The sequence below is a fragment of the Pan paniscus genome, chromosome 1, assembly GCF_029289425.2.
Source record: "Pan paniscus chromosome 1, NHGRI_mPanPan1-v2.0_pri, whole genome shotgun sequence".
In the NCBI taxonomy this organism is placed as follows: Eukaryota; Metazoa; Chordata; class Mammalia; order Primates; family Hominidae; genus Pan; species Pan paniscus.
This window is the reverse complement of record NC_073249.2, coordinates 226,093,898-226,117,266: the sequence shown is the minus strand read 5'-3', so window position 1 is coordinate 226,117,266 and position 23,369 is coordinate 226,093,898. Positions and strand designations below refer to the sequence as shown.

At 55.3% G+C, this 23,369-nt stretch overlaps 1 protein-coding gene across 3 annotated transcripts in view; it reads left to right on the top strand.

Annotated features, from left to right (window-relative positions):
• Positions 1-23,369, top strand: part of PRKCZ (protein kinase C zeta) — a 137,600-nt gene that overhangs the window by 100,313 nt on the left and 13,918 nt on the right. For all 3 annotated transcript variants that reach the window (XM_034953423.4, XM_057299948.2, XM_034953426.4), the window contains 5 exons: positions 1,306-1,494; positions 6,514-6,611; positions 20,031-20,117; positions 22,518-22,653; positions 22,872-22,959. In XM_034953423.4, the coding sequence (XP_034809314.1) occupies positions 1,306-1,494; positions 6,514-6,611; positions 20,031-20,117; positions 22,518-22,653; positions 22,872-22,959 (598 nt within the window). The remainder of the gene's footprint in view (positions 1-1,305; positions 1,495-6,513; positions 6,612-20,030; positions 20,118-22,517; positions 22,654-22,871; positions 22,960-23,369) is intronic.

The following is a 23,369-nucleotide window of genomic DNA, read 5'->3' as shown; positions in this document are numbered from 1 at the left end:
AACAAATGTCACCCTCACAACTCGTGCTCCTTCCTGGCCATCCTGTGTCTGGAGGGAGGCCGGGGCACTTAGAAAGCAGAATCTGAGGCTGAGCACGGCGACTCACACCTCCAATCCCAGCATTTTGGGAGGCTGCGCACATAGCTTGAGTCCAGGAGTTCGAGAACAGCCTGGGCAGCATAGCGAGACCCTGTTCCTACAAAAATAAATACAAAATAATTAGCTGGGCATGGTGGCACGGGACTGTGGTCCTAGCTGCTTGGGAGGCTGAGGTGGGAGGATCGCCTGAGCCTGGGAGGTGAAGGCTGCAGTGAGCTGAGATCGCACCACTGCACTCCAGCCTGGGCGACAGAGGAAGAGTCTGTCTCAAAAAAAGCAGAATCCGGCTGGGCGCGGTGGCTGACGCCTGTAATCCCAGCACTTTGGGAAGCTGAGGCGGGCAGATCACGAGGTCAGGAGATGGAGACCATCCTGGCTAACACGGTGAAACCCCGTCTCTACTAAAAATACAAAAAAAAAAAAAAAAAAAAGCCGGGCGTGGTGGCGGGCGCCTGTAGTCCCAGCTACTGGGGAGGCTGAGGCAGGAGAATGGCGTGAACCCGGGAGGTGGAGCTTGTAGTGAGTCGAGATCATGCCACTGCACTCCAGCCTGGGCGACAGAGCCAGACTCCGTCTCAAAAAAAAAAAAAAAAAAAAAAGCAGAATCCATTTTGCCGCACGGGACAGCACCTCCCAGGGAACCGCCTCCTCCACCCCGACCTCCTTGCCAGGTGTGGCTTGCGGGAGGCAGAGGCTTCTGTTCTTCCTCGGAGCGCCTTTCTCCTGGGTATTTCTAATAATTATTTCTAATAATGTGTGCCTGCCGGTTTGGGAGCTCTTGGCAGGCATTAGCTGCATTCGCTTTACCTTCCTTCCCCTGAGGGAGGGCACTGATCAGGAAGGATGGGCCCAGGCCCTGGGCCACATGTCCCTGTGGCCACCTCTTCAGCCCCACTGATAGGGCTGAGGGCCTGGGGGTCCCTCCCACCTGCAGCTGTGACCAGAGCCACGGTCTGTGGAACGAACAGCTTCTGGCTTTCTAGCACCTTCCTCAGAAGCCCACAGCCTTAAGTTCTTACCTTTCATGCCCCAGTTTAGATGGGAGTTTGGGGGTAGGATCTGTGGGGCGCAGAACTGAGACTCGAATCATGAGGCCCTGGGCTCTGAGGAGCAGGTCTCTGTTGGGACCGCATGAGTGATGCGCGGCCCTCTGAGTCTCCCGGGAACCCCCCTCTCCCTTTCTGGGGTCTTGTTCTCCCTCCCTAGGACCTTAAGCCAGTTATCGATGGGATGGATGGAATCAAAATCTCTCAGGGGCTTGGGCTGCAGGACTTCGACCTAATCAGAGTCATCGGGCGCGGGAGCTATGCCAAGGTTCTCCTGGTGCGGTTGAAGAAGAATGACCAAATTTACGCCATGAAAGTGGTGAAGAAAGAGCTGGTGCATGATGACGAGGTAGGTGCCGCTTCTCATGGGGCCCGGGGGCCCGGGAACACGCTGCCCTGGGGCCACCTCCGGGCTTTAGCAGAATTCATGCACGAGAGACCTAGCCTCACGTTGACGGAGTTTGTGCAGAGTCAATAGTCATGCATCGTGTAACGACCAGGATGTGTTCTGGAAAGTGCCTGGTTAGGTGATGGCACTGTTGTGTGAACATCACAGTGGCCACTCCACAAACCCAAACAGCACAGCCAACTCCACAGCCAAGATGCACAGTGCAGCTCCTGCTCCCAGGCTGCAAGCCCGTACGGCTGTCAGTGCACCGCACACTGCAGGCAGTGAGGGGACCACCACGAGAGCACTCACGTATCAAAGCTTAGAAAAGGTGAAGATGGGTATCGTGGTCTCCGCAACCTTCGCATGAATGGCCACCCACTGATACGTTGCCTTCCAGCAGACTGCGGTTGAGTTTTAGGATGTCATCACCCTTGTTAGGAAATCTCTGGGGTTGAGCTGAACTGGACGGGTGATGGGGTGGGACAGGAAGCTGCCCAGAGGCACTGCCCTGCTCCGTCCTGCACAAGGCCCCAGCTTTGCAGTACGTGCTGAGCTGCCGTGGCTCTGTGTAGCAGATCTTCCCACACCAGCTGTTTCTAGGGGAGAAGTTTGTTGATTATAGGATCAATGGTTTATTTGTTGAAATCTTTTTTTTTTTTGGAAACGGTCTTACTCTGTCACCCAGACTGGAGTGGCTTGATCACAGCCCACTATAGCCTCAAACTCCCCAGCTCAGGTGATCCTCCCACTTCAGCCTCTGGAGTGTTGGGACTACAGGCATGAGCCACCACCCCCAGCTGTATAATTTTTGTATTTTTTGTAGAGGCAGTGTCTCATTCTGTTACCCAGGCTGGAGGGCAGAGCATGATCACGGTTCACCTCCTGCAGCCTCCACCTCCTCCTGCAGCCTCCACCTCCTCCTGCAGCCTCCACCTCCTGCTAGGCTGAGGTGATCCTCTTGCCTCAGCCTCCGGAGGAACCAGGACTACAGGCATGCACCACCATGCCCGCTGTTTTTTGTGTTTTTTGTAGAGACGGGGTTCCATTATATTGCCCAGGCTGGTCTAGAATTCCTGCGCTCATGCACTCTGCCCCCCTCAGCCTGCTAGAGTGCTGGGATTACAGGCTTGAGTCACTATGCCTGGCCTGTTTGTTGAAATCTTAATTCTGACTTCGTAGACCTTTTTCTTTTAATTAAAGTAAAATACACATGACATAGAATTTGCCATTTTAAAGTGTACAGTTAGGGCCGGGCGCAGTGGCTCACACCTATAATCCTAGCACTTTGGGAGGCCGAGACAGGTGGATTACCTGAGGTCAGGAGTTCAAGACCAGCCTGAACAATATGGTGAAACCCCAACTCTACTAAAAATACAAAAATTAGCCAGGTGTGGTGGCGCACACCTCTAATCCCAGCTACTCAGAGGCTGAGACAGGAGAATCGCTTGAACCAGGGAGGCGGAGATTGCAGTGAGCCGAGATCACGCTACTGCACTCCAGTCTGGGCGACCAAATGAGACTCTGTCTTTAAAAAATAATAAAATATGCAAACAAAGTGTACAGTTAGGCGGCTTTTAGCATATTGAGATACAGAGTTGAGCAGCTATCACCTCTCTGATTCCAGAACATTTTCCTCACCCCAAAAGGAGACCCCATACCCACTCCCTGCTTCCGCTCTGCGTCAGCCCCATGGCCTCCAATCTGCCTTCTTCCTCTGCGGACTTCCGTCTTCTGCACGCTTGACAGAACGGAGTTGTGTGTGAGCTTTTGGTGTCTGGCTTCTCCAGTGTCCGTCCATGTGGCCGCTCGCTCAGGCCTTCCTCTCTCTGCCTGGCCGGGTAATGTTCCGTTGTCCAGTGGAGGCCCCACGTTTGTGCGTGCACCTGCCAAGGGGCATTATAGTGTTCCCACCCTTGGCTGTTGTGAGTGGTGCCACTGTGAAGGTTCGCGTACAAGAATCTGTTTGAGTCTATTTCCAGTTCTTTTAAGTGCAAACCTAGCAGTACAGTTGCTGGGTCACATGGTAGTTCTCTGTTCAACTGATGGGGACCTGCCAGGCTGCTTCCCACGCAGCCGCGCCGTTTCTCCTCCCCGCCAACACCACACGGGCCCGTTTCTGCAGGTCCTCAGTGACGCGTGTGATTGTGATGATCGCCATCCTGGCAGGTGTGCAGCGGTGGCTTTGACTCCCATGTCTCTGATGACTGACAGTGTTCAGCATCTTTCATGCACCTGTTGGCTTCTGGTATTTTTGGCCTTTTGCTTTCATTCCTGAATGCAGGTTGCGTCTCTCAGGATTAGATAAAAGGCCAACGTGTGGGTGGCAGTAATGCTGTTGTCACCAAGTGCTGCTAGCACAGAAGGCAACTGGCTGCTCGTCGAGCCCCGATGGGCCACAGAGGGGGTCCCTCCTCGCCAGCCATGCTCGGGGCTGGGAGGGCAGAGCTGGGGCTGGGGCTGAGCCTCTACTACCTCCCAGCAGGGCATGTCTGTGCAGTGCACAGGCTGTCCAACTGGCCCCTCATCCCTGGGTGCAGAACTCACAAGTGGGTGGCAGCGTCCATGCCCTGAGCCGAGGAACGGAGGCCCCGAGAGGTGTGGTGCCCTGCTGACAGCCCCGCTGCTGGCCAGCGGCAGCACAGGAGGATTCCAACCCCCTTTGCAGCACGCCCCGGTCAGCTGGAAAGTTAATGCCACGTATGAGAGCAAGTTTGCGGGACCCTGAGAAAAGACATTTGGAAGAGTCGCTGCTGCGGTTTTGTTCTGTCTTGAAATCATCCTCTGTGGGCCAGGATGCCGAGGTGGGGACTCTGGGGTTGTCTTTCGAGAAGAGCCTGATTGCAGGAGTTGTTGACTGCTTGGATGGTTTCTAGAAATTTCTTTCTCCCCACAAAAAGACTGCACTCTCTGGGGCCAGGCTTGCCTCTTGTTCCCCCAGGAGTCACTGGCAAGCCCCTTCCCACCGATTCTGCAGCGCCAGCCCCACGCGGGCCTTGAACTCAGCAGTGCTGTCTCCGGGAGGTTCCACTCAGTTTGGGTGATATGTGGGTCATGATGCCAACGCCGACGTCCCTGTGGGGCCACAGTGGGTGGGTGCTGCTGGTGAGGGCCACTGGGGGACGGGTGGTGGCAGGTGAGGGGTGGAGGAGTCACCGCCGACCCACTAGGTCTTCAGCCACTGGAGATGGGAGGAGATGCGGGCTGGCGAGGAGCTCGGCTTGTGGCCTGGGGTGGCGTGAGATACCCGGGTGCACATGTTGAGCAGCCGTCGGGGGGCAGGTCTGCAGCTCAGGGAGAGGCCGGGCTGGGAGCTCTCGGCGTGGAAAGATGGGACTCGAAGCCACTCCATTGGATCTGCCTCCGAAGAGAAGGGAGGGTGGCCGAGGACCAAGCCTCGAGGAGGAGGAGGGCGCTGAGGAGGAATGACACAGTCTCAGAGGCTAAATAGATACTCACTAATGGTTTGTTGATTTGTTTCCACGAAACTTCCGGGAGTGGGGGCAGGCAACACAGTAAAACCCTGCCTCTACAAAAAATAAAATTGCCGAGTGTGGCACGTATCTGTAGTCCCAGCTCCTCTGGAGGCTGAGGTGGGAGGATCGCTGGAGCTCCAGAGGTCGAGGCTGCAGTGAGCAGTAATCGCACCCCTGCACTCCAGCCTATTTTGACGCATTTCTTTCACTGTCATTTTTCTAACCCCGAAGACAAGGGGTTGACCTAGGAAGGCTTGAGAACTTTGTCCAGCTCTACTTTCTGGGGTCAAGATGAGACCAAGCTGTTGGATCTTTGTCACTCTGAAGTTGACTTTGACCTTGCAGCATTTTGCTGAACTGCAGCATGAATTGGGAGGGTGACAGCCCTGTGGCTGAAGCTAGTGCTCTGGTGATAGGTGTGGGCTTATCACTCGGTAGCGCTGGGACCTTGGGGAATCTGCTTAGCCCTCCACCTCAGTTTCCTTGTGTCCTAACTGGAGATAATAATACCTGCCTCCCGGAACTGTTAGGGCAAAGCCCGGAGGCCAGAGGCCAGTATACCACCAGAGGCCAGCATACAACCAGAGCTGGTAGCTTTGGTGATCGTGGTGAAGATGATGGTGATGATGATGGTGATGATGATGGTAACAATAATGGTGACGATGATGGTGGTGATGGTGATGATGGTGATGTAGTGGTGATGACATGGTGGTGGTGGTGATGAAGATGTTGATGACGGTGGTGATGATGGTGATGGCGATGACTGTGATGGTGGTAGTGTTGACATTGAGGATGACGGTGGTGGTGATGATGATGGTAGTGGTGATGACAATGGTGGTGATGACGGTGATGATGGTAGTGGTGATGACAATGGTGGTGATGACGGTGATGATGATGGTGATGACAGTGGTGATGATGGAGATGGAGATGGTGATGACGGTGATGATGGCAGTGGTGATGACAGTGACGGTTGTGATGGTGATGACGGTGGTGATGAAGGTGATGGTAACAGCGACAGTGATGGTGGTGGGGGTAGATGGTGCCAATGGTGATGGTGGTGGTGATGATGGTGATGACAGTGATGATGCAGATGGTGATGACGGTGGTGGTGACAGTGACGGTGATGATGACAGTGGTGGTGAAGGTGATGGTGACAGCAACAATGATAATGGTGGTGGGTGGAGGTGGGAGGGATGGTGACAATGATGAAGGTAATGGTGACAGTGACGATGATGGTGGGGGGTGGGGGTGGGGTGTATGGTGACAGTGGTGTGACGGTGGTGATGGTGACAGTGACAATGATGATGATGGTGGTGGTGGTGGTAGAGGTGGGGTGGATGGTGACAATGGTGGTAATGCAGTTCCTAATGGGTGTTTTCTTTTCCTGTCTGCATTGTCTTCCTGAAAGCGGAGGAAAGAGACTCCTCCCTTGCCTCCCCCTTGCCCAGGATGCCTGTGAGGAGCATTCGGGAGCCTCATTACCACTCCCTGGTTTCTATTTCAGGATATTGACTGGGTACAGACAGAGAAGCACGTGTTTGAGCAGGCATCCAGCAACCCCTTCCTGGTCGGATTACACTCCTGCTTCCAGACGACAAGTCGGTAAGAAAAAGAAGGGTATTTCTGATATTCTGCAGATTTCAGATGTGAACTGCACAGAAGCTAAGTCTGGTGTGATGTGTCAACTGTCACCTGTAAGGTTCTCCCAGTAGCTGTATGGGTGTTTTCAGGCCAGCAGACTCTCTTTGTTGTTCTCCTTGGTTGGTGTCATATTAAGTACATTTCATGATCTGAAGTTATTTAATTCCATTTACGAAATACTTACTGGAGGTATCCCACTGAGTGCAGGCATTGGATCAGGTGCTGGGGCTACAAAAGTAAGCAAAAGAGGTGGATTTCTGTGCTTATTAAAATATGTACAGCTTCACCTTCAAGCTTTATATATATTGGAATTCTGTGGCTTTGAATACGTTTGAAAGCTGATGATCTAGGATATTAAATGTATGCCCTGTTTAAAATTTTGGGGGCCAGTTGACTTTGACCTACCTGATTTGTTTATCTGAAGAATTATTAAGTATGTTCTGCATTGAGTCCTCAAGACCATCCCCAGGTTCGATGATTGGCTAGGAGGACTCCTGGGATCAATCATATGGCCGCACTGGGGGCCACAGCTGGCGTACTGCACTGGGGAGATAAAGGAGACTTGGCCAAGGAAAAAGGCACATGGGGAAAATTCCAGAAGAAACCAGTCACAAGCTCCCAAGAGCCCTCTCCCAGTTCCTCCAGCAATGAATTGTGACAACTCATGGTTTTTGTCAAGGGCTGGTCATGCAGGCTGCACACGAACCAAAATTCCAGACTCCCAGTGGAGAGCAGGTGTTCAGCATTGCGTTAGTCAGGGTTCTCCTGAGAAACAGAACCAGTTGTGTGCACGTGTGTGTGTGTGTAAAGAGATTTATTATAAGATACTGGTTCATGGGATTATGGAGGCTAAGAAATCCTATAATCCGCCATCTGCAGGCTGGAGGCCCAGGAGAGCCAGTGGCACAGCTTGAAGGCCTGAGAGCCAGGAGCTGATGGGGTCGATTCCAGTCCGGGTCTGAAGGCCTCAGAGCTAGGAGCAAGGGGGCCAGAAGGTGGATAGCTCGGTAGTCAGGGAAACGCAGCCTTCCTCCTCTTTCTTGTTCTCTTCACGCCCCCAGGGGCCTGGATGATGCCAGTCTACTTCAGGGAGGGCCGTCTGCTTACTCTTCCAGAAGCCCCCTCTACAGGCATGCCCGGAAGTCATGTACAGCCAGCTACCAGGGCGTCCCGTGCCCAGTCAAGGTGACCGTTGAATTCACCGTCACGAGCATAAGGCATCCTGTTCAGGCACACACAGTTTGGGCACAGCAAGCAGCTCTTATTCCAAAGCTTTTCTTTTTAAATGTGCTTTTCTTGTTTTTGAGATGGAGTCTCGCTCTATTACCCAGGCTGGAGTGCAGTGGCAACATCTTGGCTCACTGCAGTCACCACCTCCTGGGTTAAACAATTCTCCTGCCTCAGCCTCCTGAGTAGCTGGGATTACAAGCACCTGCCACCACACCTGGCTAATTTTTGTGTTTTTGGTACTCTGTGTTGGCCAGGCGGGTCTCGAACTCCTGACCTCAAGCCATCTGCCCTCTGCAGCCTCCCAAAGTGTTGGGATTACAGGCATGAGTGACTGAGCCCCGCCTCCAGAGTTGTTTTTTTTTTTTTTTTTAAATAAAGATAGGGTCTTGCTCTGTCGCCCCAGGCTGGTCTCAAACTCCTGGGCTCCTGCCTCAGCCTCCCAAAGTGCTGGGATTACAGGTGTCCACCACTCTGCCTGGCGGTCATGCAGAAGCATGTTATATCCGTGTAGGGAACTGTTTGCAGTTCACGTTCCCAGCCCCAGCTCCGGGCCAGCTTTGCGGGCCAGGCTTCCTAAGCACAGCGGTCCTAGGCCCTGGGTGCAACCCTCTGCTGCTCGGTTCTTAGCTGTACATCTGGCGACTTGCGCTCCTCCGCTGCACTCTTGGCTCTCCTGACCGCAGGGTCCTGTTCTTGCCTGTGCTTGGCAGCCACCTCTGTCTGTCGGAAGAGCCGGCGTGACCTGGCCGTTCCCCGACCTGCTCTACGTGCGGTGCCGTCCTGGTCAAGGGTTCCTGTTTTCTGGCTGCTTACGCCTCCTAAGTGTGTTTCAGGGTCCCCCACCCTCCCCACCTGACCCCAGGGCTCTCCAGTGTTGGCTTCCCCATGTTGGGCCTGAGCCATATTTGAGAAACACAGATCTGAAGTCTTTTTCCTGCCTCAAAGCTCCTCTGATTCCTCCTCCCCAGTTGCTTCTCGGGTAAATTCCAAGCTTCCTGTGCGTGTGGACGAGGCTTGTGGTGACCAGGCCCCAGTGCCCCATCGTGTGCTTCAGCGTGGCGCCCCCGCCCGCACCGCCTGCGCCTGACGGCTCTGTCCCCTTTCCTTCTGCTCCCCTGCTTCCTGGAGCGAGTCAATGCCTCCCTTTGTGCATTCCCATCGCGCTTTTCCAGGCCTCTTTCCGCCCTGACTGCCATCCCTTGCGATTTGGGAATACGCCAGGGGAAGGCAGCCCGGCCCCCCACACTTCCTAAATGGTGAGGTTCCAAGAAGGGTTTTGTTTTGCTTTGGTTCGTCTTCATATGTGAACTTGTAGGGATGTAGATGTATAAGGGGTCCGATATCCCACCCTCACTTCCCCCGAGTGGCCCAAAGCTCAGCCCCTTCTGCACTTGTGTCTTTGGACTCTTCTCTCAAGTCACAAGTTCCCAGATGCGTAAACCTGAACTTAAAGAATTGTCATCTGTGGGGTGTCTGTGGGATCCCCGCAGTGGCACCAATCACTGTCCCGTGGGAGCATTCGGCATTCACAGTTGGGAATAATTCCTATGCATGTCTGATTTTTTTGCCTTTTTTTTTTTTGAGACGGAGTCTTGCTCTGTCACCCAGGCTGGAGTGCAGTGGCACGATCTCGGCTCACTGCAACTTCCACCTCCCTGGTTCACGCCATTCTCCTGCCTCAGCCTCCTGAGTAGCTGGGACTACAGGCGCCTGCCACTACACCTGGCTAATTTTTTGTATTTTTAGTAGAAACGGGGTGAGCTCCGGGTTGGGGGGAGGACCGGCAGCTGCCTTAGTCCAATAGCTGGGGGGCTGTGAAAACTGCCCGCAAATCCTTACTGACCACACAGCACCAGACACCCACGTGAAGCAAAGCCAACATCGGCAAGGCGGCCACGCGTCTGGGTGGCGGAAAAGTCTGGCCTGGCCCAGGTGGGTGTGCTCGGCTGTGCCGCCTCTGCTCCCTGGTCACTGGAGGTGACTGCAGGCTTTATGGGGACTTTGTCTTTGTGCGTTGGTTCTGCTGGAACATCCAGCTGAGGTTTTGCGTGGGCCCCTTGCTGAGGGCCAGGTGAATAACACGCAGAACAGGACACTCCTTCGCTCTGGGCGGCCTCACAGCTCCCAGGCCACATCCAGGGGAAACCTGGCCGATGAAACTGCAGAGGTTTCCACACAAGTTTGGTTCCCATAAAGGGTCTGTGAGTGGGGAAGAATCAGAATTGATTTCTTTCCACCCCAAATCTGGTCTTGCCTCTTCTGGCCGGCCATGTTCGTGTCCACTGGGCGGCTACAGGGAATTCCTGAATGTTACAGTTCAACATTAGTCTCACCTCGTGTGTCCAGATGGAGAGAAACAATTCATTCGCATTTTTAAGACACAATAAACACCTGCTTTATGGACAAACCATACCCCATATCTACACAGACAGCCCACCTTTTCCAGACAGCAGCCAAAATTGAAATGAGCCATAAAGTCTCCAAAACGAGAAATCGCTTCAGTTTAAGCTATTTCAGGAAAACCGGGTAACTAGAGATTTAGCTGAAATGACTACTTTCAGCGTCCCCTGCCCCATTCAACTGGAGTCGGAGGACACTTTCTCACTAAGGCACGGTGATCTCAGATGGTAGGTGAGCAAACTACCCTTAAAATACGCCCATTCACTCGCTGTTCTAAAATAAAACCTCTTACTGTTTGCCACGGTTGATTATTTTACATTCATTCACACTCAATGTTTCTTTAAAAAGAACAAACACACACCCTTGCTTATCTGTGGAAGCGCTTCTCAGGCCGTGCACTGACTGAGACACTTGAGTAAGTTCTTGGTCAAAGTGACTTCTAGACGTGAAAAGCACTTCGCCCAGCAGTGTGTGTGTGTGTGTGTGTGTGTGTGTGTGTGTGTGTGTATCAGTTATGCTTTGAAACCTGCCTGAAGCTCTGGAGAGGGAGACAGCTTTACTAACAGCAGAGAGTGACGTCCCTGGAACTGGTCCAGCGTCAGGAGGCGTGGCACCTGGGGAGGGTCCGCAGGGAGCAGAGTGGGACTCCGTGGAGAGGGGGGCAGGCAAGGGTTGGGTCACGTAGGAGGGGCTCATGGGGGACAGGCCTGTGGGAAGGACGAGGGCAATGGTGTGTGTCAGGGACAGAAGAGAACCAGGCCTGAAGGTGCCAGGGGCTTTCGAAGCTGGACTTGGCCAAGAGGCCCCGGGATGCGGAGGCCCCAGGGATTCTCAGTGCAGTGCTGGTGTTGGGCAGGCACTCGTGTGAGGAGTAGGATCTGGGCCGCAGAAGCCAGAGGGACCTGCTGGGCCTGTCATGGCCTGGAGGGAAGCCTTAGGGGGTGGGGAGGAGGGGCCTGTCCCCATGTGGGGGAGTCACCCCGGTTCGCAGAAGTCAGGGCAGTGCTGGCCAGACAGGCACAGAGCGGAGCCAGCCTGGACGTGGAGGACTCGGGGGTGCTGTGGCCTGGGATGGAGACGCCCCGCCCCGCCGGGGGTGGTTGTGGTTGTGGGTGTGTGAGAAAGAGGTGAGGGTGTGATGGGGTCTGACCCTGGGGTGCTGCCTCCTCAGGGCTGCAGGAGGAGGCGCCGCCGTCGGGGTGGAGGCAGTAGAGGGAAGGGCTCAGTGGGTGCCACGGCAAGGACAGCCTCGGCCGCGACCTTGGGAAGGGCAGGTGCCTCTTCTTGGGGAACATGAGTCACCTCCCTTTCAAAACCCATCCGTGTGCTGGAGTCATGGGAGCTCAGAACAGAGGAGAGATCCTGACTGACGCCCGTAGGGCCCAGCGTGGGCGCAGCCGCCTCAGCCTTTGTTCTGCCGACACATGGTGACGGCTCAGCGGCCCCCTGATTTGCTCACTCTTCATCGGGGTTGCCTAAAATGGTAAAAGTGCCACCCTAAACCCTAGCACTTCCGGAGCAGGACGCTTGGGCCTGTGGCCCCCACGAGGCTGTGCACGGGAGAAGGGGCTCTTCCCAGCATCAGGGGCCTGGCAGGAGCCAGGGGCTTGGTTTGCCTTTTGCATTGCGAGGGCGTCCTGCACTCTTCGGGAACACTGTGGACAGCTGCGCATGCATCCTCCCAGAGCCCTGGGCAGTGAGGGGCCCTCGGGGACCCCCAGGACATGGGCTTTGGGACACACCTGCAGCGTACAGGGGGCCCTGCTGTTTCCTGATGTGGTGTCACAGGCCACACGGGACTGTGCAGAACACGGGAGAAAGGGATGCGTTGTCTGTAGTTCTAATCGGGAGGCACCGGCCGCTCTTAGAACAGGTCAGGGGGCAGGTGTCATTGCCATTCGGGATCACGTTAGGACCGGGGGACCTCCACTGCAGGCTTGGAGATGATTTTGCTAGTAGTGAGCAGAGATGAGGTCATGGCATCTCCCCTTCTCCATCGAGACCCGAACGTCCCATGCCACTGCGCCCTGCATGGTTCCCAGGATGAGCAGGGATAGGGGTGGCAGCCCTGGAGCCACCTGGGGTCTCCTTAGTTGAAGGAACTTTCAGGACCGGTCCTGAAATTGTGCCTTTGCTGCTTAACTACTAGATAGCGACAGAGACCACATAAAACAAGAGCCTCTTTATAAACTTGTATCCCATTTTAACGTGCGGGAAAGAACCTTCGTCCGCACTCCAAAGACCCTTGACTAACCAGCGTCACCATCCGGACAGTTTTGCCTCGTTTTTCCTTTTCTCTTGTTTATTTTTCCATGTGGACTTTATAATCAACCCGTCTGCCTCCAGAAAGAAAAAGAAACTGGGATTTTCTTTTCTTTTCTTTTCTTTGAGAAGGGGTCTTGCTCTGTCACCCAGGCCGGAGTGCAGTGGCACAATCTTGGCTCACTGCAACCTCCGCCCCCTGGGTTCAAGGAATTCTCATGCCTCAACCCCCCGAGTAGCTGGGAATACAGGCCCCTGCCACCACACCCAGCTAATCTTTGTATTTTTAGTAGAGACGGGGTTTCACCCTGTTGGCCAGGCTGGTCTCAAACTCCCAACCTCAAGTGATCCACCTGCCTGGGCCTCCCAAAGTGCTGGGATTACAGGTGTAAGCCACTGGGCCTGGCCTGAAACTGGCATTTTCATTGGGATTTGTTAAGTTCACACATTACCTGGGGCGAAATTGACATCCTTCTAAGTGTTGGATCTTCCCATTCAGGAACCCGGTTTACCTTTTCATTCACTCACATCCTCTTTCAGGAGACTCTTGAAGTCTTCATGTGGTTTTCTTCACTTCCTTGTCTAATTATTATTATTATTTTTACAGATGGGGGTCTTGCTATGTTGCCCAATCCGGTCTCAAACTCCTGGGCTCAAACGATTCTCCCACCTCAGCTTCCCAGAGTGCTGGCATTTCAGGCGTGAGCCACGGTGCCTGGCCACTTCCTTGTTTAATTTTGTCTTGAGTGTTTCGTCTCGTTTCTGTTATAAACGAGGTATTTTTTCTTCTCTCAGAGCATCCAGCAGCAGGCAGCTTGGTCTCTGCGTGGTAACTGTGGGCCCCATGGCTTCTGAGTTCTCTTCCTTGTAGTAACTTTCATGGCTTCTGAGTTCTCTTCCTTGTAGTAACTTTCAGGTGGTTTTCTGGGGCTTTGGATGCACAGGGTTAGCATCTGCAGGTGGGGCAGCATCACCCACCTCAGCCGCTGCACCCAGGTCGTGCCGTCTCTGTTCATCTTCCTCTCTGGTGACAGTGGCCAGCACCTGCCTCACTGGGGTGACGTTGACACCGGACGGCCCTGTCCTATTCCTGACCCCAGCTGGAACACTTTGCACCGGAAGCGCAGTGCCATCCTCAAGGCAGAACGGAAGCATTTACCAATCTCGGGCAGGCAGCATTTGCCCTGGCATGTGCAAAGGGTGTTGGGAGGGCCACGGGGGAGAGGAGAGACAGGGGCTCTGCCTGCAGCTGTGGAACTGGGTTCTGGAGCCCACAGAGGAGCTGTCCCTGCCTGAGCTGTTGGAGACGGGAACGGACCCTCCCAGTTCCTGGGCCCATCATCTGGTCTCTGAGGACACCTTCTGCTGGCAAAGGCCCTGGCAATGATACATACAGCCTCTCAGCCCCCAGCCACTGGGAGAAGGTTCTAGAAAGGCTGAGCAGCAGCGTGAAGCTGAGAGAAGATGACCGATAACTGCATGCAGAGGTGTGACTTGTCCTATTAAGGGACTTTCCACCCATTTCTATTTTGCTATCAAGAAAAAACACTGAGGCCGGGTGCAGTGGCTCACGCCTGTAATCCCAGCACTCTGGGAGGCCGAGGCGGGTAGATCACGAGGTCAGGAGATCAAGACCATCCTCGCTAACACAGTGAAACCCCGTCTCTACTAAAAATACAAAAAAAAAAATTAGCCAGGCGTGGTGGCGGGTGCCTGTAGTCTCAGCTACTTGGGAGGCTGAGGCAGGAGAATGGCGTGAACCTGGGAGGCGGAGCTTGCAGTGAACGGAGATTGCACCACTGCACTCCAACCTGGGCGAGAGAGCGAGACTCCATCTCAAAAAAAAAAGAAGAACACTGCAAGTTGTGCAGGGGCCTCCTTGCCATTTGTGGAGATCATTGTTACGATTTTTACTCCTTAGGGCCTCCTGGAATGAATGGTGTCATCGTAATGTAGCTGCTGGTATTGAACCATCCTTAGATTCCTGGGGAAAACCGTGCCCTGTCTTAGTGTGCTACTCTGTTAATGTGCTTCTGAATTCAATTTGCTGATATTTTATTTAGGATTTTTTTTTGTTGATATTCATATTGTTTTAGTTTAGAATCTTCAGGACACAGAGCTACTGCTCCAGTGATCAAGGGAGACACAGGATGGAAACACACCTTTTGTCACCCACAGGCCTTGGGGGTACACAACCTGCTGGGAGGCCAGGGAGCGTAAAGAGAGACAGGGACCCCTGGGCCAACCCTTTATTGGGTCCAGGGTGTTCTGCACACAGGTTTCCCATGGGAAGTTTTAACTGGACTTAAAGCAAGCAGGCCTGAGCTCCATGGGGCCACACTGTGACTGTCGGGGGACTCTGCAGTGTGGCTGCACAGTCCATGTTGGGTGTGGTATCAGTGGGGCTGCAGGGAAGTCACCAGGGGGCAGTTGCATAGGGTGGGTGTCTGGGTGGGCCAGCTCGAGGAATGGGGGATGTGGAACTGGAAACTGTCAGGGCGACAGCCCTGCTTCTGGTGGGAGAAAGTCCAGCTTAGATCCAGAATGGATGCCGAGGCAGCCTAAAACCATGAGCATTCCCTGCACACTCTGGCGTCTGATCTCTAGCTTCCCTTTCTTGTGCAAGCTTCATTGGATTTTTAAATTTTCCTAATTTTTCAATTCCCGGGAACATTCTAAATTGCATTATTATCTCTTGGCGGGATCCCTGTGCAATTGCCGGGCCTTGGGTGTCGTGGAGGGCAGCTGCCTCGCTCCGCCCTGGCTTTCGTGATGTTGTGAGCTTTACCCTGACGAGGCTGAGTGTTCTCACCCAGTCCCACGGCTGCACCCTGCCTTGCCTTCTCCTCTGCTCAACTTCACCCCAGGCCGTGTCTCCTGGCTCCAGGAAGGTGAGGGGCTGCCTCCCATGCGTCCTTTCATGTTGAGGACACCCGTGTTTGCCTTTGCACGTGAGCCCCATTGTCGCTGGGACACACTGCCCTCCAGTGCTCGAGTGCATTTCCCGGGCACTTTCTGGCCTTTTATCTTTGATGGAGAAATCCGAGGCCTGCCAGCATCCCCACCAGTAGATTTCTTTGGACGAAGTAAAATCCTTCTGTGGATTGAGCTTTACCGCCTTTCCTCATCTGCTGGTGTCTTCCTCAGAGCTTTAATGTCCGTCCTGCTCTCCGAGTCAGGCATCTGATTTTCCAGCATGCCCTGTAATGACGGTGCTGTCACCACTGTGATGTCCGCTGTGAGGTGGGGACAGGACCTGAAAGTGGGGTTTCCAAGTGAGGGTTCTGGGCCCGCCCGAGTCATCTGATGTTGGGTCTGACAAGCCAGGAGCTGTGTGAGCCGGAGAACGTCCCCTAACCTGTCTGTGCCTCGGCTTCCCCATCTGTAAAATGGCGAGGGCTGAACTTACTTCCTGGTGATGGGGTCAAGTGCATTAACACAGAGGGACTTGGAGACTGACGCTTACTGAGGGCCGCACCAGCGGTCAGCAAAGGTTGTCTTAAAGGGTCAGGCAGTAAATATTTCCACCTTTGTGGGCCGTGTGGCCTCTGTGGCAACTATGCATTCTAAAACAGAAGCAGCCTTAGACACTGCGTGAAGGGACGTGTGTGGCCGTGTTCCACCAGAACTTTCTGTACACACATGGTGGTGGCCCGCCCGCACCCATCTGGTTACTTCTGGACTCTCAGGGCAGCGTCTCCTGTGCCTCCAGGAGAGGGCTGTGGTTCCTCCCTCTGAGCCGGGCACCTTGCATTCCTGGAAGGGGTGGGGGGAGTGGCGAGGAGGGGGCGGCACCAAGGACAGGGCCCACCTCCTAGGAGGTTTTGTGAGCTTCCCACAGCCCCCGGCCGTCTCCTGGGGAGCTTCCCTCAGCCCCCGGCCGCCCCCTAGGAGGTTTCGTGAGCTTCCAGCATCCCCCTGCGGCCACTGTCCCTCCATTTCCCATGTCTGTTGGATGGTGCCGGTTCCAGGGCAGGGTCAGGGACTGGATCCGGCTGCGGTCTGCGTCTCGCCTGGTTCCTGAGAGCTGCACTTTGTCTTTGGTTGTTGATGAATCCATTTTTGCTGGCGTTCTTCACGTTTGTGTATTTGATTAAGTATCGTGGACAGGCATGTGCAGTGGCTCACACCTGTAATCCCAGCCCTTTGGGAGGCTGAGGCCGGAGGATCACTTGAGGCCAGGGGTTCAAGACCAGCCTGGGAAATATCTCGAGACCCTTTCTCTACAAAAAATTTAAAAATTAGCTGGCGGTGGTGGTGCGAGCGTGCGGTCCCAGCTCCTCGGGAGGCTGAAGCCGGAGGATTGCCTGAGCCTGGGAGGTCGAGGCTGCAGTGAGCCATGATCACACCACTGCACTCCAGCCTGAGTGACAGAGTGAGATCTTGTCTCAGAAAAACAGCCCCGAGGGCACGTGTCTCATGACTCCCGCCTCCCGCCTCCCATCTGGGCTCTGCTTGCTCCTCTCCCCTTGCAAACATGGGAGGAGCGTTAATGCCAGGACAGGGAGCAGGGAGGGGCATCCCCAGCGCCTCCAGGCCACAACATGGCGAGTGTGGCTACCAGGACACGGAGGGGCAGCCTCAGCACCCCCCCCCAGGCCACGACATGGCGAGTGTGGCTACCAGGACACGGAGGGGCAGCCTCAGCCCCCCCCAGGCCACGACATGGCGAGTGTGGCTACCAGGACATGGAGGGGCACCTTCAGCCCCCCACCCCCACCCCCAGGCTGTGCTTCCCAGCATCCCTTGGGGTCAGGACTGTGCGTGTCACTGAGGGGCTACGGGTGAAGTCACACACGCCCCTGGCCTGGCCTTGCGCCCCTGCCTGAGAGCCTCTACGCAGGACAGCGCCTGTGGGGCACCCAAGTGGGCCGAGCCCATGTGGATTACAGGTGCACACCACCAGCGTGAGGAGAGGAGTGGGCTCGGAGCATGCTCAGCCATGGTCCCAGGCATCTTGTCAGCAGCCGGCTCAGCTTGTGTCACGCAGAGTCGCCTTAGAGTGAATTGACACCAGATTGTCCTGGTGGGTTTTTGCTCTGAAGAAATGTCAAAAGTAGCATTAAGGTTTTTCTTCAGACAAAAAAACCCACCGTCATTGCAGCTTGAGCAGTTGCAAATTAAATACATTCCTTCCTCAGCAAGCCGCCTGGGTCCTAGGCCTTGGGCAGAGAGAACTGGCTTTCAGCATAGTTCCTGTGATTGGCTTTTCTCTGGAGAGGAAGGGGAAGCGGCTTCCGCCTCTACCTCTCTAAGTGTTTAAATGTCCCCCAAATTCTCTCAGCCTCCTGAGGCATTGTATTGATGCTTTTCTCTAGAATTCATGTATTTCTTTATTTTCTCTGGAAATGGCATTGGCTTTGTCCCCGTCCTGTGGGCCGTGATAGCTTAAAATTAGGATGAACCCACAGAGGCCGTGGAGGCCCTTCCCAGGCGCCGCAGCAGCACTGTTGGGGTGAACGTGGCTCGTCTCGGGGGGACAGGTGGAAGGGACCAGCACCCATTGGGGCATGTAACTGCTGGTGGCAAAAAATGTGCGGTGAAGTCACCCTAAGGGTTTTTGTGGTTTTTTGTATTTTTATTTTATTCTTTGAGACGGAGTCTTCCTCTGTCGCCCAGGCTGGAGTGCAGTGGCACAATCTCAGCTCACTGCAGCCTGTGCCTCCTGGGTTCGGGCGATTCTCCTGCCCTCAGCCTCCCGAGTAGCTGAGATTACAGGTGCACACCACCAGCCCTGGGTAATTTTTGTATCTTTAGTAGAGATGAGGTTTCACCATGTTGGCCAGGATGGTCTCGAACTCCTGACCTCAGGTGATCTGCTTGCCTTGGCCTCCCAGAATGCTTGGATTACAGGCGTGAGCCACCGTGCCCAGGCACTCTAAGGGTTTTGAATAAATTCTTTCTTAACGTTTTCTGACCGACTCTTAGGTCGTGGGTGTCCTCCAGGGGTTGGAGGCCTTCATGGAGCTTCGTTCCGTGGGGTTGACGTTACTGAACGAGTCCCTCCACGGGTGCACTGAGGACGTTCCTGCACATCGAGGGCACCCTCAGAGCTGCTCTGTCATTGCTATTTTGTTTATACCGGGGATTGGCAAACTTTTTCTTGAAGGGCCCGAGAGTAGACATTTTTGGCTTTGCGGCCACAGGGTCTCTGTTAGCAACTCCCTCTGCCACGGTGGCTGGAAAGCAGACATAGAAAATAGATGCACCAGTGAGCATAGCCTCGTTCCAATAAAACTTTATTTACAAAACAGGGAGCAGTGGACCAGCGAGTCCCCAAGGACAAGGGCCAGGTTACCAGAGAATTTCCAGGCACATCCGTTGGAGGCAGGGGAGACAACAAAAGCCAAGGAACCAGCCTTCCCCAGCCGCTCCCCAAAGGCACGGCTTATTCTTCAGGGTGCCCGATTGGCCATGTGGACGTCTCTCCAGCTCCTCACTTGGGGCCCAGGGCTCTTTCGATTTTTAGGAGTTTGTTTCCAATCAGAAACTTCACAGATGATTTGCAGCCAGTTCACCTGCCCTGTGTAAACTGGCCTCTGTCCTCTCTGGCTTAATTCTGGGAGCTCGTGGAGGGCAGGAGCAGGGACAGGTGCCTTGAGGCATAACAGTGGCGGTGGTGTGGGAGCTTGCGTGGGATCGAAGGAAACGGGCAGAGTCACCACACGCTTCCCTCCTTCACTCCCCGCTCCACGAGGGGCAGCCAGGAGCAGCCACCAGTCGGAAGCAAATAAACAATTCAGGTGCCAGAGGAGCCGCTGACCTAAAAAAACCCGCCACAGGGTATTTCTGGGAGATTGTATGAGAATTTAATTTTGAAAATTGAGTCTCATGAAATGTAGGAAAAGATCTTATTAGGAAGAGAAACCATGTGGCCCAGTCCCTGAGACGGGAAGGGCCTGCGTGGTCCTGATGACATCTGCGGATCTTTTCAAATCATACGATCATGTCTGCGAAACCGGGATGCCACTTCCCACCTGGCCTCTCCCTGACCCCAGCTTGTTCCCTTGGAGGGCCGGTGGACTCCTCAGCCTCGCAGCAATGAAATCAGGCCTTGAGGCCACCCCACCCGTGACCTGCGGTGCTGTCCCCATGCAAGAAACTGCCTCGCTCCAGCCCCCAGCAGATCCTGTCCCAGCCCCCAGCCCTGGTCCAAGCCACCTCCACTCCCACCTGGTGACAGGCCACCTCCTTCATTCCGGGGCCCACCCACACTTCCCAAGTCCATACACAGTGGCCAAGAGCGAAGGCCGGCGAGGCCCCTGCATGACTCCCTCACCTGCACCCTTCACGAGCGGCCCCGCAGCCCGTCCCCACCAGCCCCTCTCTGCTGCCAGGGTGCTCCTGCTGCTCTTTGCTCTTTGCTCTTTGCAAGACTGAACCTGCGGGAGGGTTCGGGCCCACGAAGGCCGCTTCTGTGGGGCTTCCGTCTAAGGAGGCCGTCGTCTGCCGAGGTGACTGCAGCCTCCTGCGCCTCTCTCCCTGCAGGCTGTTCCTGGTCATTGAGTACGTCAACGGCGGGGACCTGATGTTCCACATGCAGAGGCAGAGGAAGCTCCCTGAGGAGCACGCCAGGTGGGTGCGCGTGGAGGGGGCCGGGTGGATGCACGCGGAGGGGGGGCCGGGTGGGTGCGCCCGGAGTTGGGGACGGGTGGGTGCGTGCGGTGTTGGGGGGCTGGGTGGGTGTGCACAGAGGGGGTATGACGGGGGCGGGGGGCAGGGTGCACATCGAGGGGGCCGGGGACTTCTCCAGGGGTCAGCAGGGAGCTCAAGGGAGGGAAGTCCAGGTAGGATGGCAGAGGGCATCATGTCCCCCACAGTGTGACGTCCCCTGCATTGTGACATATTCCATATTTGCTCCGGAGTCACAACATTTGGGAGGTCTCCTGAGTTATGGTGCCTCAGACCAGTCCCCCGGGCCCCACCCCTGAAGCAGCACCATGCCTCGTCCGAGAGAAGTGAGAGTCTCCTGGGATTGTGCTGTCTTCATGGTGGCTCTGCCCTGGTTCTGCTCTTCACCCTGTTAGTGGCACAGCATGGCCAGCATTTCCTCAGCGTTAGGAGCAGAACGAGAGTGGTCTGTTTCTAGAGTGACCTGAGAGACTCCTTCCTGCCCTTCCCTTTCATCTCTGATATCTTTGGGCCTCCCCTGGCAGCCGCGGGGCCTCCAGCATGGTTCAGGAGCCTCCCCCGGCAGCCGCGGGACCTCCAGGACCGTTTGGGGGCTTATTTCAGCTCCCTGGACCTTTCCTGTCTTCTGTAGTTTCTCCTTTTCCTCATTTCCTTACTTAAGAACGTTCCATGCAGTTTTGTGAGTCCCCTTAGATTGTTTCTGGCAATGGGACAGTAGGCAATAAATCTAGAACAGTACACTTCCCACAACGCTGTTTTTAAAAACTGTGGCAAGATACACACAACATAAAAGGTAGCATTTTGGGGCATGGAGTTCAGTGGCGTTGAATGCACCCCATGCTTTGCAGCCACTGCTGGCCCCCGTCTCATCTCCAGAGCACGCCCCTCTTCCCTGCTGAAGCTTGGCCCATCAGACACTCCCTCCCTGTCCCCCGCCCCAGCCTCACATCCTCACCCCAGACGGGTACGTCCCACTTTCTGTCCCTCTGATTCGAGGACTCTAGGGACCTCATCGGAGTGGAATCACAGTGTTGGTCCTTCGGTGGCTCATTTTCCTGAGCATAGCGTCCTCAAGGTTCATCCGTGCTGTGGCCTGTCTCAGAATTGCCTTCCTTTTTCAGGCTGGATAATGCCCCGTTGGATGGAGGGGCCACACTTTGCTTATCCATCCATCCCTCGGGGGGCACTTGAGTGGCATCCACATGTTGGCCATGGTGAACAGTGCTGCTGTGAACACGGGTGTGAAGTAATCTCTTGAACACCCTGCTTCCGGTTCTTTGGGGTATACACCCAGAAACTGAATTGCTAACCACATAAGAATTCCATATTTAGGCCGGGCATGGTGGCTCACACCTGTAATCCCAGCACTTTGAGAGGCCAAGGCGGGCGGATCACGAGGTCAGGAGATCGAGACCATCCTGGCTAACACGGTGAAATAACACAGTGAAACCCTGTCTCTACTAAAAATACAAAAAATTATCCAGGTGTGGTGGCGGGCGCCTGTAGTCCCAGCTACTCGGGAGGCTGAGGCAGCAGAATGGCGTGAACCTGTGGGCAGAGCTTACAGTGAGCCGAGATCGCGCCGCTGCACTCCAGCCTGGGCGACAGAGCAAAACTCTGTCTCAAAAAAAAAAAAAAGGTCATATTTAATTTTTTTTTTTTTTTTTTTTTTTTTATGGAGTCTCGCTCTGTCACCCAGGCTGGAATGCAGTGGTGGGATCTCAGCTCACTGCAGCCTCTGCCTCCCAGGTTCAAGTGATTCTCCTGCCTCAGCCCCCAGAGTAGCTGGGACTACAGGTGTGCGCCACCATACCCGGCTAATTTTTTTGTATTTTTAGTAGAGATGGAGTTTCGCCATGTTGCCCAGGCTGGTCTTGAATTCCTGACCTCAGGTGATCTGCCTGCCTCGACCTCCCGAAGTGCTGGGATTACAGGCGTGAGCCACCAAGCCTGGCACCGTGTTTAATTTTCGAGGACCTGCCGGACTGTCTTCCGCAGCAGCGGCGCTGTTCTGCACTCCTACCACAACGTGCCATGGCTCCGGTCTTTCCCGCATGGAAGCCGTCGTGTTATTTGCCCGCTCCTCCCCTTGTGCAGGCTGCCACATCGTTCTCTGTGTCTTTGACAGCAGGCCATCCTAAGGCGCATGGGGTGGTGTCCTGGAGCTTTCATTGGCATTTCCCTCCCTGGCCCTGTGCACTGCACTTTCGAATCCTGGGCCTGGTCATTGAGAGGATGCCGGGCCCGTGGTGGGGCAAACGGGAGTGTGTGGCCCCCAGGCTGGAGCTGTTGGCGCAGCCTCTGGCACAGGCACTGCCCCCATGACGGCATCCCCACCCCCAGGTTCTACGCGGCCGAGATCTGCATCGCCCTCAACTTCCTGCACGAGAGGGGGATCATCTACAGGGACCTGAAGCTGGACAACGTCCTCCTGGATGCGGACGGGCACATCAAGCTCACAGACTACGGCATGTGCAAGGTGCGCGCCTCGGGGCGCCTGTCCCGACCATCCCGCATGCGCGCCTCGGGCCGCCTCCCCCGACCATCCCGCATGCGCGCCTCGGGCCGCCTCCCCCGACCATCCCGCATGTGCGCCTCGGGGCGCCTCCCCCGACCATCCCGCATGTGCGTCTCGGGGCGCCTGTCCCGCGGGGTAGTGTCTACAAGAACCCTCTCCCGGTAACTTTGCCCCCACAGGAAGGCCTGGGCCCTGGTGACACAACGAGCACTTTCTGCGGAACCCCGAATTACATCGCCCCCGAAATCCTGCGGGGAGAGGAGTACGGTGAGTGCCACTGCCCTGGCCCCTCTCGGAGCACACAGGGCCAGAGATGGCTTCGGGCCTGGCCCAGCAGCCAGGGAGAGGTGTCCTTGACCATCTTACACCCAAAAGCCACACACTGTCTTTCCCAGCCGGATGTCATCATCTGGCCTCAGCCCCTTATTTGAATTCTGGAAAACCTCCCATGTCCACTTGAGCAGCCCCTTGGGGAGGGCACTGCACAGGATTCCTCCTGCCAGGGAGCCCCAGGGGCACAGGGAGGGGAAAGACACAGAAAGCAGGGGCGGGACAGGGTGCGGCACCTGAGTCCCCGTGCTGCACGAGTGGCTGGGGGAGAAGCTGTTGTCTGGGGAGCCCCAGGGGGTGCAGGAGCGTGTGGACAGGACCCCACAGGCCCTGCGGCTGAGGACGCC